The 19,753-nt window shown below is 39.9% G+C and overlaps 1 protein-coding gene across 2 annotated transcripts in view; it reads right to left on the bottom strand.

Annotated features, from left to right (window-relative positions):
• Nucleotides 1–19,753, bottom strand: part of Atg9 (autophagy-related protein 9) — a 702,067-nt gene that overhangs the window by 365,317 nt on the left and 316,997 nt on the right. For both annotated transcript variants that reach the window (XM_067149655.2, XM_067149654.2), the window contains exons 8-9: nt 412–590; nt 63–194 (exon numbers count right to left, since the gene is read on the bottom strand). In XM_067149655.2, the coding sequence (XP_067005756.1) occupies nt 63–194; nt 412–590 (311 nt within the window). The remainder of the gene's footprint in view (nt 1–62; nt 195–411; nt 591–19,753) is intronic.

Genomic DNA, 19,753 nt, shown 5'->3' with positions numbered 1-19,753 from the left:
ACTAACAACTCCTCTACTTGTTGTTCTAACACTAACAACTGCTATTTGTATGACAAACCTACCTGCAGGCAGCAACGATGGCTCCGAGGACAGTAATTGCTGTGAGGACATGTTCCACAGTAAGTACATCTTCATCGTAGACAGTAAGGATGAGCAGAACCGCCAGGCAAGCTCCTGCTATGAACGCCAAGTTCCTGGGACATGAACATTATGGTTACTATCCATGTTACTCACGCCTCTCTACACATCTCTTGACGATTAATTGGATCATTTGGGAAGATGTAATTGAATATGCTGGCATGACTCATGGGATCTTCAAAGCATTAACACCTTAAGTCACAAGTGTCGTAGACAAGACAACAGAACATGCCCATAATGACATCTAGTATCAGACTCAAGATATTTACTTACTTGGCAACAACTGTCATCAGTGGTGACGTGAAGATGTTCATGTACTTGGATGCTGGGCGATAAGCTCTATTCAGCCGGGCATTCAATTCATGATCCAGTTCATTGAAGTGACGTAAGTAGAGCCGCCCATACAATGACCAGCATCGCGACCCTAAGCTGCCAGGTTCACGTTTTATAACCTAAAACAGTAAACAGGAGGGGGATGAATTACTGGATAAACTATCATATTAACTCAATTGTAAACCGATTTTGTTGGCAATTAACAGGGCCAATAAAGTAGACGACACCCTCAATTGATTAACAGTGAGTATGCCAGCCAGGCAACGAAATTGTTTAATAGATTTATCTGTCCACTGAGGAAGGGAATGGTTGAGATTTCCCAAAACATGTTTGGTTTAATAAATAGTTTTTCTTTCATTTAATGAGTGTATTGATGAAGGCGGATTCAAATAAACTATTTTAAATAGTTACATTATACATTCAATACGAAAAAGTCGCACAAGTACATCCTGTGCGGCGAAGTCAGTGGATTTTCTTGGCAATTAACAAGGTGGGTAAAGTAGATGACACCCTCAAATGATGTAATACAAAGTGAGGATATAATATAGAAGATGTGTTTAAACAAGGAATTATTATAGAACTTTCAAGCAAAAGTTAACCAAATATTCCCCTCCATCACTGCTAAGAAACAGCCTCAACTTCCTTTGTTTGATTAAATATCTGGTGAACGAATTCAAACAGCAATGGACCCCTTCACATATTGATTTGTTCAAAACAATCAGGACAGAAACTAATAATTACGCCAGGCAGTCAACTGACAAGTTAACATGTTGAAAGTGAATTCTATGTGGAATAAATGGACATGCGTAAAATTACATGATCTCCAAAATTTCTTTGTCGTAGTTTTACACATGTGCCCCGTGAAGAAGCCGAAATTGAAAGATTATTGGACAAATGATCCTGTAGTTCAGACAAGTTTTGCTAGTAAACTGGTGTGGCGAGATAGTTTCTTATCAATCCTCAGCAGGCAGTATATTCATCATCATAATCATCACCACCAACGTCCCACTCCCGCCACCAGGGTGTGGTTAACAAACCTCCTTCACTCCTTTCTGTCCTTCCACTTTTCCTGCTCCATTACTTCCGCCACATCCAATCCAGCTTCTCTAATGTCCTTCCAAATCTGATCCATCCACCTTCTTCTCAGTCTTCCAACTGGTCTCTTTCCCTTAACTTCTCTTTCCAATTCCTTCCTTGATATCCATTACTTTCCCATTCTTTTTCCATGTCTGAACCATCTCAGCCTTGCATTCTGTATCAATCAATCAATCAATCAATCAATCAATCAATCAATCAATCAATCAATCAATCAATCAATCAATCAATCAATCAATCAATCAATCAATCAAATCAATCTTAACACCCAAAAGGAACTTTCACCCTATCAACGCAGTAATTAAAACTGAGAGGACTTTTCCTATTTGTGAAACAACCTGACTTTTAACCCCGTTTATCATCATACCATTGCCCACCGTCCATCTCACAGCACTATCGAGGTCACCCTGCAGCCGCTCAGAATCTTGTAACTTATTTATTACTCTGTACAGAATAACATCATCTGCACACAGCCTTATCTCTGATTCTACTTCTTTTTCACACATATCATTGATATATATAAGAAAACGTAAAGGTCCAATAATACTGCCTTGAGGAATTCCCCTCTTAATTATTACAGGATCAGATAATGCTTCACCTGCTCTAATTCTCTGAGTTCTATTTTCTAAAAATATAGCCATCCATTCAGTCACTCTTTTTTCTAGTCCAATAGCACTCATTTTTGCCAGTAGTCTTCCATGATCTACCCTATCAAATGTCTTAGATAGGTCAATCGCAATACAGTCCAATTGACCCCCTGAATCTAGGACATCTGCTATATCTTGCTGAAATCCTACAAGCTGAGTTTCAGTGGAATAACCTTTCCTAAATCCAAACTGCCTTCTTGTCAAACCAGTTATTAATTTTGCAAACATGTCTAATATAATCAGAAAGAATGCTTTCCCAAAGCTTCTATGCAATGCATGTCAAACTTACTGGCCTGTAATTTTCAGCTTGATGTCTATCACCCTTTCCTTTATACACAGGGGCTACTATAGCAACTCTCCATTCATTTGGTATAGCTCCTTCAACCAAACAATAATCAAATAAGTATTTCAGATAAGGTACTGTATCCCAACCCACTGCCTTTAGTATATCCCTATAAATCTTATCATTCCAGCTGATTTTCTAGTTTTCAACTTTTGTATCTTACTGTAATTGTCATTGCTGTCATAGGTAAATTTTAATACTTCTTTAGTATTACTGACCTCCCCTATCTGGACATTGTCCTTGTAACCAACAATCTTTACATACTGCTGACTGAATACTTCTGCCTTTTGAAGATCCTCACATACACACTCCCCTTGTTTATTAATGATTCCTGGAATATCCTTCTTGGAACCTGTTTCTGCCTTATAGTACCTATACATACCCTTCCATTTTTCACTAAAATTTGTATGACCACCAATTATGCTTGCCATCATGTTATCCTTAGATGACTTCTTGGCTAGATTCAATTTCCTAGTAAGTTCCTTCAATTTCACCTTACTTCCACAGCCATTTCTAACTCTCTTTCTTTCTAACCTGCACCTCCTTCTTCGTCTCTTTACTTCTCTGTTATAATATTGTGGATCTTTCCCATTCCTTACCACCTTTAAAGGTACAAACCTATTTTCACATTCCTCAACAATTGCTTTTAACCCATCCCAGAGTTTGTTTACATTTTTATTTACCATTTTCCAGTGATCATAGTTACTTATTAAAAACTCCTTCATGCCTGTTTTATCAGCCATATGGTACTGCCTAATAGTTCTAAATTTAATCTCTTCCTTTCTTTCACATTTATTTTTAAGTACCACAAAAACAGCTTCATGATCGCTAATACCATCTATTACTTCAGTTTCCCTATAGAGCTCATCTGGTTTTATCAGCACCACATCCAAAATATTCTTCCCTCTAGTTGGTTCCATCTCTTTATGAATCAGCTTCCCTTCCCATAAAACTTATTTGCCATTTGTTGGTCATGCTTCCTGTCGTTCGCATTACCTTCCCAATTGACATTTGGTAAATTGAGATCACCTGCACCTCCTTCTTAGTCTCTTTACTTCTCTGTTATAATATTGTGGATCTTTCCCATTCCTTACCACCTTTCCAACATAGCTGATTATCTTATCAAATAATTCTGAATCAACGTCAGCGCTACCCTTTCCCGGTCTGTACACTCCAAAGACGCCAAGTTGTCTATTATCTTTAGAGATGAGCCTTACCCCCAGGATTTAATGTTTTTCATCCTTAACTTTTTCGTAGCTTACAAATTCTTCTTTCACAAGAATAAATACTCCTCCTCCTACCATTCCTATCCTATCTCTACTGTTACAGGTGAACTATGTAACGCGAGTGGAATGTATTTTTTTTTGAAGACTTTGTTTGTAAAATACGATATGATGTTTTATTTTTATTGACCTAACCTCTACTGTATAATGTTGTAACATAGGCATTTGTAAATAGTAGAATTCTGTCTACAGTTCCTGGAAAGATCCAGAAAGTTACATAACTTTTGTACAGGGTGTGTTACTTTGTTGGTATGTGTTCTAGAAAGTGTGTTCTGTCTATTCTGGAAAAATACGACTTTCGCGATCATGCGTATTCTAGAATGTTAGTCAAAGTTCGCGATCGAAAGTAAGGTTGTGATTGGTGAGTCTAGGGAACACGTGCACGCTGATTGGTTGCCTCCAAGGCCAGTAATTCCTATATACACTGACTGACAGAGCAAATGCAACACCAAGAAGGAGTGGTCAGAACTTTATGCCAATTGCAGGGTAGACTGACGTCACTGAGGTATGCTCATGATATGAAATGCGCCGCTGTGCTGCGCACGTAGCGAACGATAAATGGGACACGGCATTGGCGAATGGCCCACTTCGTACCGTGATTTCTCAGCCGACAGTCATTGTAGAACGTGTTGTCGTGTGCCACAGAACACGTGTATAGCTAAGAATGCCAGGCCGCTGTCAACGGAGGCATTTCCAGCAGACAGACGACTTTACGAGGGGTATGGTGATCGGGCTGAGAAGGGCAGGTTGGTCGCTTCGTCAAATCGCAGCCGATACCCATAGGGATGTGTCCACGGTGCAGCGCCTGTGGCGAAGATGGTTGGCGCAGGGACATGTGGCACGTGCGAGGGGTCCACGCGCAGCCCGAGTGACGTCAGCACGCGAGGATCGGCGCATCCGCAGCCAAGCGGTGGCAGCCCCGCACGCCACGTCAACCGCCATTCTTCAGCATGTGCAAGACACCCTGGCTGTTCCAATATCGACCAGAACAATTTCCCGTCGATTGGTTGAAGGAGGCCTGCACTCCCGGCGTCCGCTCAGAAGACTACCATTGACTCCACAGCATAGACGTGCACGCCTGGCATGGTGCCGGGCTAGAGCGACTTGGATGAGGGAATGGCGGAACGTCGTGTTCTCCGATGAGTCACGCTTCTGTTCTGTCAGTGATAGTCACCGCAGACGAGTGTGGCGTCGGCGTGGAGAAAGGTCAAATCCGGCAGTAACTGTGGAGCGCCCTACCGCTAGACAACGCGGCATCATGGTTTGGGGCGCTATTGCATATGATTCCACGTCATCTCTAGTATGTATTCAAGGCACGTTAAATGCCCACCGCTACGTGCAGCATGTGCTGCGGCCGGTGGCACTCCCGTACCTTCAGGGGCTGCCAATGCTCTGTTTCAGCAGGATAATGCCCGCCCACACACTGCTCGCATCTCCCAACAGACTCTACGAGGTGTACAGATGCTTCCGTGGCCAGCGTACTCTCCGGATCTCTCACCAATCGAACACGTGTGGGATCTCATTGGACGCCGTTTGCAAACTCTGCCCCAGCCTCGTACGGACGACCAACTGTGGCAAATGGTTGACAGAGAATGGAGAACCATCCCTCAGGACACCATCCGCACTCTTATTGACTCTGTACCTCGACGTGTTTCTGCGTGCATCGCCGCTCGTGGTGGTCCTACATCCTACTGAGTCGATGCCGTGCGCATTGTGTAACCTGCATATCGGTTTGAAATAAACATCAATTATTCGTCCGTGCCGTCTCTGTTTTTTCCCCAACTTTCATCCCTTTCGAACCACTCCTTCTTGGTGTTGCATTTGCTCTGTCAGTCAGTGTATATAGTGAGCGAGGCAGTGGTCGAATGAATTCTGTATCCTGAATTCTGTCGGTCTTGGTTTATCTGTCTGCGAGCAGCCTATCTGGTTGACGTCCCCCGGGTTCCGGGATGGCCCTCTCCTCGGGTAAGCACTCTTGAATTCCTTTCCTGCTAAAATTTCTGTAATGTTCCGATTTGCTTTTCATACAGGAGTCTGCCCTAACCTCGCCTAGATTCACCAAATTAGTTACTTATGATGCCTTAGTTTTTCAGCTGGACTTACCTGTTCGTTTCCGAGGCATTCCCATTTCTTGTTTCACTAAAATATGTATATTGTAGTTTAACATTATTTCCCTTGGGGGTTGCCTCTGGTAGTTCTGTATCACTTTAGGTACGCTAGATTTTGGATAACCTGTAAATTGCATTGTACTACTGCATTGGTAACTAGATGTACAGTTGATTTGTAATTTGAATTTACACTGCTACGAATAACCTATGTATATCACTGAACTTATAGCTCACAACTTGGAATGTATTTGTAAAATTATTTGGTAAATAATATTCTTCGAATCTAAGGATCACGGCCATTTATTTAGGAATCCGCTATCTAAGCCATGTCCATGCCTTTGGTAGGTTCCCAGCCTTTTCATCTTCCCGGTTTGTTGTTCACTAGTTGGCCCTACTGATATTTCGTACGTTTTGTTGGAGATCCGCGTAATGCCAGCTACTGTTTTTCCGAGTGTGTAGTGATTTCTTATATTGTGTATTGTACTCTTACCTCCCCCTTTTAACTGTGTTTGTGCCTTGTTTGGTGTTACCCCTGTAGTCTGAGGTAGCATCTACGATACACACTCCAGTTCTGTGAGAATATTTCTTCATCCATTATATCATTTCTCAGCCATGATTCAGCTCCTATTACAAAATCTGGTAAGTATATATCTATTAAATTACTTAATTCAAATCCTTTGTTTACAATGCTTCTACAGTTGAGCACTAATATTTTTATGTCATCCCTACTTGATTTCCAGTTCCCTGTTCGCTTAACACCGCTCCCTAGCCCACCCCGTTTCCCTGAATGTACCTGCCTATAACCCTTCTAAACAAGTTTCCTAACTTATACGTACCACTGCGGTTTAAATGAAAGCCATCCGAGCGCAGATCCCTATCTCCTACCCACCCATTAGGATCTAGAAATTTCACTCCCAGTTTCCCACATACCCACTCCATAGTCTCATTTAAATCCCCAATCTCCTTCCAGTCAGTATCCCTCCTACACAGTATTCCGCTGATAACAATCTCCGCTTCCTTAAACTGCACCCGTGCTGCAATTACCAGATCGCACACATCTCCAACTATGTTGGTAGTTATATCAGCTTGCCTTACGTTGTTGGTACCAATGTGAAACACTACCACCTTCTCCTTTCCCTCCTCCTTCTCTTCTACTTTCCTTAACATCTGCCTCTGGTTCTATATTTAGCTCTTCTCTGATTTTAATATTCTGAATTCTCTCTCTTCTTGTCCTTTTAACCTATGTTCTTAAAAATTTCACTTGTACTGCTTGGATCTTACTATGTTGTCTCTTATTAGTTACCAGTGTTTCTCGTCTGTATGTTATACTGTTTAGTTCTCTTGGGTATTTTGTCATCCCATAAAAGCTCTCTGACTTGATGATGAAATGTTGCACCTTTACTTAGTCTGTTATTAATTTCAGGGTTGATTTCATTTCTTCCATCAATAAAGCTACCCAGATGTGTAAACTGTTCCACATTCTCTCACCGTTCTCCGTCTATGTTCACTTGGCTTCTCTTTTTCTCTTTTCCACAATGCATGACTACAGTTTTCTTTTTATTAATTACCATTCCAAACTCCTTCAGATTTTCATTCCAAATGTACAGTCTCCTTTGTACTTCCTTTTCTCCCTTTCTGCAAATCACCACATCACCTGCAAATACCACAGCATTCACTTCATCACTACTGATACTCTGTTTTAGACGTTTTATGATTTCATCCATCAATATAATAAACAATAATGGCGACAGTGCACTTCCTTGCTTGAGACCTTTTTTTGTATAAAATGTTTCAGAGTCATCACTCACCACTTGTACACTCCTTTTACTCTCATGATACATTTTTATCTTGTTAATTAATGAATTTGGTACATTCCTTTTCAGTAGGCATTCCCATACATGTTTTCTCTTAACTATATATAAGCTTTTTCCAAATCCAAAAATACGAAGATGATTTCCTTGTTACTTTCCAGATATTTTTCCATTATCGTTCGCACTGTAAATATGAAGTCTATTGTTGATCTATTTGGTCTAAAGCCATATTGTTCTTGCTCTAGCTGTGTTTCTATTATATCCCTCAGTCTTTTGTCTATGACTTTCTCCATTATTTTTAGCCCATGTGATAATATAATTTTCACATTTCTTCCTATTTCCTTCTTTGAACAGTGGTACAATGCTTCCTTGTTGCCAATCTTCAGGTCTCCTTTCATCCTTCCATATGACATTGAGGGCTCTGTATAGCCACTGTAGTCCAATGCTGCTATAACATATCAACACTGAATTGATCTTTTCCACTTGCTTTACCTTTAGTCATTGCTTTCACTGCCCTTTGAAGATCCAACCATGTTATTGGGTTCTCTTCTATTTCTCCATCTGCTATTTCCATTTTCTTATCTCCTTCTTCCTCCGAGCAGTCATCCTCATTATAAAGATTTTCAAAATACTTTGCCATCACCTTCTGAAGATCCTTTTCGTCATGTACGATGGATCCATCTTCTCTCTCTAATGCCTTGATTTTTTCTTGATTTATTCTTTTTGATTTTATTAGTCTGCATAATAGTTTCTGATAACCTCGACTATCTTGCTCAATTTTGTTGATAAGCCCTCCCCAACATTTCTCCTTTCCTTTCTTGATACTCCTCTTTACTTGTAGTTTCAATCTTTTGTATTCCACTTGTAACCTTTCTATCTTATTCCCATCCCTCTGATATGTTTTTTTACTTTTCCTTATCCATTTCTTTCTACACCTTGTTCCTTTCTTTTATTTCTTCTTTTATTTTGTGTGTCCACCACCGTGTCTCCTTTCCCTCAACATTTGTCTGTTTTCCCGCATACCTCAGTTGCTCCTTCTACAATGTCTGTCTTAAATTGTCCCACTCTTCTTCTCCACTTTGTACTTCCGTGTTAGTGTGGCGTAATTAATGTAAAATGTACATATATATAAGTTGGAATCTGAATATTAAACGAGGCATATAATTTAATGGCGTGTCTAGATGGCATGGTTCATCTTCTATGATAAATGCTTTGAGCGCTTGGCCTCTGTGTTGGTAATACGTTCACTTATGCCATCTGTGTGCGAAACTTGGAACTTGGATTGTGTACTGACTCTGCATCGCTAGACTGTGAGCGACCTACCTCAGGAAGAGACTGTCTACCGTTAGAGATGCTTGTGAGCCATGGGTGGCTTCCCAGCTTCTAACATAATGACAGAACCATCTGGCATCGGTTGAAATGGGTAGTATACCCCATCAAGCGAGGATTATGTATACATCTTTCTTTAGTGTTAATATTTTGAAACTCCTGTAAATATTTAAATGTATTTTAATTCTTACCTGTAAGTACTCCTTTTATGATTTACTTCTGTTAATGTGTCATACTACTTGTGATATGAATTCGTGTGGGACAACGTTCAAGCGTATCGCGTGAACGTGGTGCTATTGATGTCCGGTACCTTTTGAATTTTTCCTTTGCCTTACTAAATTTCATTTTTCCCCTTACTCGTAGATATATTTGTTTTTCCAGATATTTGGCGAGTGTTTTATGGGTATGATTTCCTGGGTGTGTGAGTGGTTACTATTTTAAATATATCGCGGGACGTTGCTGAGTTTTTTTGGCCCGTAGCTGTGTTTATTTTCAGTTGTAATTCTGATCTGATTTATTCGTGCATCTTTGCGTATGTTTCTACTCACTTCTGCCTTGTATTGACCTATGTACTATGTAAGCACTATTTATCACAGTATTTTAATTATTATTATTATTATTATTATTATTATTATTATTCAACTTCGCTAATCGGCCAACTAGGGACCACGATAAGCCTCACTTTACATTCTGGCATTTGTTCATCTTTCGCTTGATCCACATCGTCTTCATTAGCTCACTGTGTTTAGCACGACGTTCTTCTGTCCATTTAGCATCAGTTGCCCGTTTTTCGTCCCGGAAAGTCCCAAAAGTCTTGATGGCTGCTCTGAAAAGATTTCGGTCTTGTGCATCTTCTGCTTGTAGGCCCAGTTCTTTAAGATCTTTCTTGACATTAACGTACCATGGCATTGCCGTTTTTGGTTTTGCGTCAAATATACTGAAGATATGTTTCGTCCATCGAGAGTCGATCATCCGTCGCATATGACCGTAGAAGTGAACTCTGCCTTTACGCATTGTGTCCGTGATCTTCTCTATCTTAGAGTATACTTCTTGCCTGGATTTCCTAATGTAGATGCCATTTTTGTAGTTTGGACCAAGTATGGTGTGTAAGATCTTTCTTTCTTTCCTCTCTAAATCCGCAAGCAAACATTTCTCGGACAGGATAAGGCATTCAGATGCATACAGTGATACTGGTTTAATGACAGTGTTGTAGTGACGAATTTTTGTGTTCAGGGAAAAGCACTTTTTGTTGTAAATGTTGCGGGTGGTTTGGAAAGTGACTTCTATTTTCTTGATTCTTGCTGCTATGGCCTCTTTGTCAAGTCCATTTTGCTGAATCCATTCCCCAAGGTATTTAAATTTACTAACACGGTTTATCGTTCCATATTTGGTGTTTAGTTGTGCCGTATCATCTTTGATATTTGACATTACTTCTGTCTTTTGAAAGGAAATTTGTAAACCTGTTTGTACTGCTACTTCTTTCAACACATTGATCTGTTCTGTTGCACTTTCAAAATTTTCTGCCATAAGGGCTATATCATCAGCAAACGCTAAGCAATCTATTTCCACTCCATTTTTCTTTGTCCCAAACTTTATGGGTTTGTAAAGGTTTCTTTCTTTTAACGTCTTTCGCCACTCCTGTATTACCTTCTCAAGTACGCAGTTGAACAAAAGAGGTGACAGCCCATCTCCCTGTCGAACGCCTGTCTTGATCTCAAAGGGTTCAGAGAGACATCCTTGGAATTTTACTTTGGATTTGGTATTGGTTAGTGTTGCCCTTATTATCGCCAGCAGTTTCTTATCGACTCCCATTTCTGCAAGGATGTTAAACAACACATCACGGTCGATGGAGTCGTATGCTTTCCTGAAGTCTACAAATGTAGATACATAGGTTCGACCTCTCAGCATATGGTATCTTATTATGGTTTTTAGGTTAAGTATTTGTTCTGCACTTGATCGGCCTTTCCGAAAACCTGCTTGGTATTCCCCGAGTTTGTGCTCAATTTGCTGTTCTAGTCTTTCAAGGATGGATAGTGACAGGATCTTGTAGGCTACTGGCAGAAGAGAAATTCCACGGTAATTGTTCACATCTCTTATATTTCCTTTCTTGTGTAAAGGATGGATCAAGGCTAGCTTCCAGTCCTCTGGTAGTTGTTCTTTTTCCCACATATCTACAATGGTTTGGTGTAGGATGTCAATTGCTTCTTCCGGGGCATGTTTCCACAGTTCTGCAATCATGGAGTCTTCACAAGGAGCCTTGTTATTTTTCAGTCTCTTTATGTGGCGTTTGATTTCTTCGCGATTTGGTGGAGAAGATGGCAGGTTTTGGCTCACTGGTTTGTTTGTTTTGATGGGGTTGGCTGGTTTTTCACAGTTTAGAAGGTCGTTAAAATACTTAGCTAAGATTTTGCAGTTTTCTTCATTTGATGTTGCAAGAGTTCCATCTTTCCTTAGAAAGCAAAGGGAAGGTGCCTTGTATCCTTGTACCTTCTTTTCAAAATTTCTGAAGTATTCACGGGTCTCGCCTCTATGAAAGTCTTGCTCAATCTTGTCCAGTAGTTCCTTTTCATACTTGCGTTTCTCACTGCGTATTATTTTTGCTGTTTGTGCTTGTTGTGTTTTGTACATCTTCCAATCTTCTTCTTTTTTTCGAGGTGTAATACTTTTTCCAGGCATTCAGACGATCCCCTAAGGTCTTCTCGCAGTTATCGTTCCACCACGTGTGCTTCTTCCTCTTCTTGATTTCCGCCACTCCTTTTGCAGCTTGTATCATCATCTTTCTTGTGCTGTTGAAGTCTTTTTCCACTGGTTGGGCAAGTTCTTTGAATTCCTTCTCTCTTTCTCTGAGCTTTTTTGTGTCAAAGCGAATTATGGTAGGTTCGTTCTTATTTTTGTTGAGAGGGATTGGCCGAAACTTGATTACTGATACATAGTGATCTGAGTCTATGTTTATTCCCTTTTTTACAGTAACGTTCATGATTTCCGGACTGTATCTTCGAGATATAGCAACATGGTCTATTTGGAATTCTCCTATTGTTTTGTTTGGGCATCTCCATGTCATCTGTTTTCTTGGTAAGTGACGAAAGTGTGTTGACATCAGTTGGAGGTTGTGGTTATCACATAGTTCAACGAGGCGTTCTCCATTCTTGTTGGTTCTTTTGTGTGCTGGGTAGAGCCCAAGAACTTTCCTGTGTTTCCGCTCACGTCCTACCTGTGCATTAAAATCACCCAATAGAATCTTGACGTGGTGCTTTGGGATTTTCGCTAATCTGGCATCCAGGATGTTCCAGAATCTATCTATGCCTTCCAGGTCTTTTTTGTTTTGTTCATTAGTTGGAGCATGTGCATTGACTAGCGTATATGTTTTATTTGCACAACGCAGGGATAGTAGGCATAACCTATCATTAACAGCTTCAAAATTTGAGACTGACCTAAGAATTCTGGTGTTGACAGCAAAAGCTGTACCGAAGATAGGGGTGTTTTTCATTACTCTCTTATGGGATCTGCTCTTGAAGAACCGATACCCTTCAGACTCAAACGTATCTTCGTCAGTGAAGCGAGTTTCTTGCAGAGCCATTACTGCGATTTTATTTTCATGGAGGGCATTGGTCAGCTGTTTCATCTTACCAGTTTGTATTAAACTGTTTATGTTGAACGTTGCCAAAAAAGTCTTAGATATGGGTTTCAGCTTTCGTGACTGTTCAGGATTTCCAAGACGCTCCGACTCGTCTTTAGCATGATGTTGCATCCCCCCCAGAATCCGAACGGGATGCATGCGTCGCTTGTCGGCGACGGTGGATTTCTTTGAAAAGTTGCCACCTGGGGTATTAACTTCATGTCTTTGTTTTACCATCATGCTTGAGAAGCTTTAGCTTAGCTTGGAGCAAATTGCTCATTTTACATACAACCAAGGTTGTTAGCCCTGGAGAGCCTCAAGATGTTTTCCGGCTGCGGGCAGGCATTTCCTCCTTACCCGAATCGTTATGGTTTTCCCGCCAATACTCGGGTGGCTGATTGCAGTGGTTTCCCACTGGGCGATGGGTTCGCCACATCCCTACGCCAAATTATTATTATTATTATTATTATTATTATTATTATTATTATTATTATTATTATTATTATTATTATTATTATTTATTATCATTATTGTTTCACATAGGCCAGCTAAGGACCACGACATTGAACTCTTACATTTTGGAATGGGCTTTGATGTTTGCCCAGTAGTTGCACATCCTCAGGCTGTGTTGCTCCTTCCTCTCCTTTGTCCAAAGGGCGCCAGTCTTCTTCGTTGGTAGTCTGTCCTGGAACTCCTTATGTTTAAGTACCTTCCTGAGTGTTGTCCGATCCTTTAAGTTTCCTTCTGTTATTCCCAGTTCCTGTAGATCTTTATCCACTTCCATCAACCATGGTGACTTGGTCTTCCTATTTTGCCAGTAGCTGAGAATCCGGTTGGTCATCCTGGTCGGATGCATCCTATAGATGTGCCCATAGAATGCTAGGCGTCTCTTCCTTGCTACATTCGTCCTTTCACAGTACTTGTAGAGCTCTTGGTTAGGCCGTCTTCTATAACTGTCACCTTCCTTGACTGGCCCCAAAATCTTCCTCATTATCTTTCTTTCCCGGATTTCAAGTTTTTCCATAAGTCCCTTTCTGTTGAGTGTTAAACATTCTAAAGCATATAACACTTCAGGGCGGATGCCTGTCCGGTAGTGCTTCATATTAGTATTACGAGAGAGACACTTTTTATTATAGGTATTCTTCGTCAGTTGGTAGGCCATTTCAAGCCTGTTAACTCGAGTTGACAAAGCTGTTCCTTCAGTGAGATTAGATTCCAACCATTCTCCCAAGTACTTAAACCTGTTAGTTTTCCTGATCTCTCCCTGTTCCAGATGCAACGTACAAGGAGATTCACCGATGTTCGTGATGAATTGTGTTTCTTCAAGAGACACATGTAGCCCAACCTTTGCTGCTTGTTGTCTGAGAACATTTAGTTGTTTCACTGAAGTTTCTATTGAATTAGATATAATGTCCAGGTCGTCGGCAAACGCCAGACAGTCAACATTGAGCTCATTGCGCTTATGTCCCAGATAAATGCCACTTGGAATCTCCTTTCTGCTAATTCCTTTCGCCACTCTCTTATTACCTTTTTCAGGGCACAGTTAAAGAGGAGAGGGGACAAACCATCTCCCTGTCTCACTCCTGATTTAATTTCAAAACTTTCGGATATGGTTCCTCTGACCTTTACTCGTGGCCTGGTGTTGCTTAAAGTCTGTTTGATTAGGTTGTGGGTCTTCTCATCTAGTCCTAGTTCCTGCAAAATCTTCATTAGAGTAGGTCTGTCTACTGAGTCATACGCCTTTATAAAGTCGACGAAAATGACAACGTATTTCTTACCGGCCATTTTTGCTTGATGTAATACTATTGAAGATTGAGTGCCTGTTCTGTACAAGAGCGTCCTTTTCTAAATCCTGCCTGGTACTCTCCTAATTGTGGGTCTTGTTGAGGTTCGGCTCTATTTAATAAGGCTTTAGAGAAAAAATTTTATGTGACAGGTACCAATGAAATTCCTTGATAATTATTATCAATCAATCAATACTGATCTGCATTTAGGGCAGTCGCCCAGGTGGCAGATTCACTATTTGTTGTTTTCCTAGCCTTTTCCTAAATGATTTCAAAGAAATTGGAAATTTATTGAACATCTCCCTTGGTAAGTTATTCCAATCCCTAACTCCCCTTCCTATAAATGAATATTTGCCCCAGTTTGTCCTCTTGAATTCCAACTTTATCTTCATATTGTGATCTTTCCTACTTTTATAAACGCCATTCAAACTTATTCGTCTACTAATGTCATTCCACGCCATCTCTCCGCGGACAGCCCGGAACATACCACTTACATGTAATAAATATCATTTTTGGTCCGTATTGATGATATTAGATTGAAATAATAACATTAAGTTATTTATTAGACCACCTAATCAATACAAAATCGTCTTGGATGATTTACATAAATTTGTTAGCTAACAAATGTAAATGTAAATCATCCAAGACGATTTTGTATTGATTAGGTGGTCTAATAAATAACTTAATGTTATTATTTCAAACATACCACTTAGTCGAGCAGCTCTTCTTCTTTCTCTCAATTCTTCCCAACCCAAACATTGTAACATTTTTGTAACGCTACTCTTTTGTCGGAAATCGCCCAGAACAAATCGAGCTGCTTTCCTTTGGATTTTTTCCAGTTCTTGAATCAGGTAATCCTGGTGAGGGTCCCATACACTGGAACCATACTCTAGTTGGGGTCTTACCAGAGACTTATATGCCCTCTCCTTTACATCCTTACTACAACCCCTAAACACCCTCATAACCATGTGCAGAGATCTGTACCCTTTATTTACAATCCCATTTATGTGATTACCCCAATGAAGATCTTTCCTTATATTAACACCTAGATACTTACAATGATCCCCAAAAGGAACTTTCACCCCATCAACGCAGTAATTAAAACTGAGAGGACTTTTCCTATTTGTGAAACTCACAACCTGACTTTTAACCCCGTTTGATGTTAGTCAAGTCTCCTTTCTTGTGTAAGGGATGAATCAATGCAGTGGTCCAGTCACTAGGTAATGTTTCGGTCTCCTAGATGTTTTGTAGAATTTCTGTCAACTTGCTTACAGTCTTGTCTCCAGCCTGCTTCCAAAGTTCGGCTACTATTGAATCTTCTCCGGATGCTTTGTTGCTTTTCAGAGACAGGATGATTTGTATTACTTCTTCTTTGGATGGTGGTTGTGAGTTTCGTTGCTTGATGTTGTCTTGGTAAGTAAAAAAGGTATCAGGTGATTCACAATTAAGGAGATCCTTGAAGTACTTGGTGAGAAGGTGGCAGTTGTCAGAGTCATTATAGGCTATCTTCCCATCTGGTCCACGGAAATGGAGACTGGGTGGACTGAAGTGACTAAGGTTCCATTTAAAGCCTCTGTAAAAGTTTCTGGTGTTGTTCCTCTTGAAGTGATCATCCAACTCTGTCAATTGGTCTTTTGTGAATTGCTGTTTCACTTGCCTGATGATATTGGCAGTTATCTTCCATTGCTCTAAGAACTTCACTCTGTTGTCTTGTCTTCTGTGAGTTCCACTTTAACCAGGCCATCTGCCTCTGCATTACCGCTTCTTCACATCTAGCTGTCCACCAGGCATGCTTCTTCTGTTTTAGTAATGGCTCAGTCTCTGTTGCTACTTTAACTAGTCTCTGCATTCTATTCTTTCCATTTTCTCTGTAAACTGTTTGCAAGTTGCAAGTTTTTCTAAATCAAACTTAGAAAGTTTAACTGACTTGGTTCTTTTAGTTTTCGTAGGTAGAAATTTCAGCTTTATTTTGGAGAGGTAGTGGTCGGAGTTCAAATTTGCTCCTCTTAACACTCTTACATTCTGGATCTCTCTATGAGCTTTCCTTGCAATGGCAACATGATCTATCTGAAATTCTCCTAAGAGGTTGCTGGGTGACGTCCAGGTCTTCTGTTTCTTTGGTAGTCTCTTAAAGGCCGTTGACTTCATTACGAGGTTGAAGGCTTTGCAGAGTCCCACTAGACGCTCCCCGTTTCTATTTGTTCGTAAGTGAGCTGGGTATTCTCCCACAATGTCTCTAAATTTGCGCCCTTTCCCTAACTGTGCGTTGAAGTCCCTGAGTAAAATGATTGTATGTCGCTCTGGGACTTTGCTGATGATGCCCTCTACTTCTTCCCAAAATTTGTCGGTACTTTCAGGGTGACGTTTATTGTCTTCATTATCTTGTTTGTGCACCGGCAGGTCAGAAGGGACACTCGACTATTGGGCTTACAATGAACCCAGTCCCCAGGTGTGGCACATTCTTCATTCTCCTGCGAATCAAAGGCATGCTCATCTGTATTGCTGCGAGTAGTATCTTGTGGTGAGTCAAAGTGTCAGTTAAATGCTTAAGTAGCGAGTTGATGTTCAATGTGGCGAAATAGTCCTGTTCCTTATATCGGATCTTATTGCTAGTAGTTCCAGGACGCTCCGACTCGTCCTCAAAGCATGTTGGTGTGGGCTCCCCAGAATCCGAAGGCCTACTAACACTGCATAAGGCGGAGGTGGATTTGATACCACCTGGTGGTGGTGGTGATTATTGTTTTAAGAGGAAGTACAACTAGGCAACCATCCTCTATTATACCACCTGGGGTAGTTACTTAAGTGAGTTTGTCCTTCATGCTTTAGTTGAAAATTGTCTTAGGAGACCAGAGGTTAAACCCCTTGATCGAGTTACTACTGAGGTTGTGAGCTCCGGTAGGTTTATTTAGGGTTTTCTCCCTTAGACTGGTTGCCTTCCCAGGCTTACAACAGAGACCAATCTTCCCCACAGTGGTTCTTCCGCCTTCCTTGCCCTTGGATGATGTAAACCATCTTCATCCGCCTCAGAAGCCGTTGACCGTTTTTCTCTTAAGTTTATTATTGTATTATTGCAGACCACCAAGATGGCTCCCAGCAGTAGGCAAAGATCTGTTGCCTTAGAAACGTCTCAATGGAAGAGTGGAGTTATATATCTAGTGGCTAGTATCTATGGAGACCAAGAAAATTTAGGCGAGTGGGTGGTTGTTAGGGCAAGGTTAGCAACCAAAATACACTCTTAGTAATTTATCTATGGAGCAATTGTAGCAAAATCCATCATGGAGGCACTTAGGGCAATAAAATGAAATAAAATTATGCCCTCAAATCAATTAAAATAAGCTCCAGATTCTTGAGACAACACGTTCACACAACCACCACACCAATTAAATGTTCAAATACTCCCTGATACCCACTAACACTACACAGAACACGAGAATAAATGTCAAGATCACGGAACTCCACTACACATGATTTCTTCCAGTGAGCTTCTATTTCTTCTTATTATTATTCTTATTATTATGCGTGAATGGTCCCTTTCAGAACACACAAAGCTTTATTTATGATTTCGTTTGCGGAGGATCCAGTCTGTTCAGTTCAAATCTCCACTTATTGTTGACAACACATCCTGTCAACAGACACGGTACGTCAAGAACATGATATGATATAGGGGTCACATAAACCCCGATATGTAATCCTCTTTACCAAAAAGAAGATCCATTTTAGTTTTGGACAGTTTTCATATTAGATAGATTAGGACCAAAAACCTTAAGTGTATTAACTTATGTTACCCATCTTAAGAGTTCATTAATGTTTGTATATATTATATATAATGTATATACAGTACCAGTCAAATGTTTAGGACCACATAAAGAAATCACGAAATGTCACCTAGAACCTAAAATTGTGCCACTAGACCTCTGTAATTTTCTTTCTAATATCTCACATCTAATAGGATATATGTCGCCTGATTTCATTGAGTTAGTTCAAGTACTGTAGAAGTTATGAATTTTTAACTCTTGGACGGTCACAACAAAAAATCAAAAATTTTGGTAATGTAATGTACTGAATACTCTAATTGGTTGCAAGTATCACCAACAAGATTTTTCTGTAGACTTAGGAATAGGTGGGGCCATTTTAGTATAAATATAACAATTCCGAAAATATGCGGCACCGGTTTTTTTTCGTGTTTTATTTTTTTTAACCAGGGCCAAAATTGTTGATTTTTCTTTGCCTTTTTCATGTATGGCCCAAGTCAATATTATTAATAAGATGTATTAGTGACAATACATGCCTGCCACACTTGATTGCAACCTAGAAGTAGGTATGTAATGTTCATTTAAACAAATAATCATGCATATTAGAGTTTATTTAGAGTTTTATTTATTTTATTTTTCCTGCCATATTATTCATAAGTATCGTATTACGCTGCCATTTATTAATGTGATATGGATTATCTACCAAAGAAACATCTTTATTGCTTCAATAAATATTAGTGATGTGCATTAACATCTTTTCTCAATTCTTTCCTTCCTATCTTCATATAACATCATGTCATATCTCTATTCTCATATTTCACTTCATATCTAATGTAACACATTTCAATATCCATCCTATATAACCGACATTGACGCAAAAATTCTCTTCATCTTTGGATCAATATTTACATTTTCAATATCAGCATATCTTCCATCTATCTCACCATTTATGGCAACAGGTAGCCTATATTTGTTAAATACGATATCCTACATTTCCAGAAACTTCCCACGGCATTCTATTCTTAAAATATTTCACACATGTTATGGCATGATATACTATAACTGATATCGTCAAAAATCACACTATCATATAATATAGTCTCTTCCCTAATTGGATATGATCTTATTTTCTTAAGAAGACTGCCTTAAAACGACACACCATTGAGTCACTTGCAAGAAAAGAGCTTAGATTGATATGTCTCAAAGATATAAACGATCTATCACATGATAATCAAACAATCTACAATGCATGAAAACTATGGAATTCAATTTATGTTACTCTGAAATTTATCTCATTCTCCACCTGCCAAAATTGCATTAATTCTGTTTAGCATCAGTTGCATTGGTCAGCCTCGTTGTTCCGCCACGAGCCGTCGGGATTTCCTCAGGAATTGAATTCTGTTTTGCCCATCAAATCGGCTGGGTTTCCTCCGGACAGCTCTCCCATATTCTTCTTTACAGGTCCATGACATAGATGTCTTGAGCAATCAGGAAATACAAAATTATAGAAGAGA

The sequence above is a fragment of the Anabrus simplex genome, chromosome 6 (genome assembly GCF_040414725.1).
Source record: "Anabrus simplex isolate iqAnaSimp1 chromosome 6, ASM4041472v1, whole genome shotgun sequence".
NCBI classification, from domain to species: domain Eukaryota; kingdom Metazoa; phylum Arthropoda; class Insecta; order Orthoptera; family Tettigoniidae; genus Anabrus; species Anabrus simplex.
The sequence above is the reverse complement of the archived record's forward strand: the minus strand, read 5'-3'. Positions and strand labels throughout refer to the sequence as shown.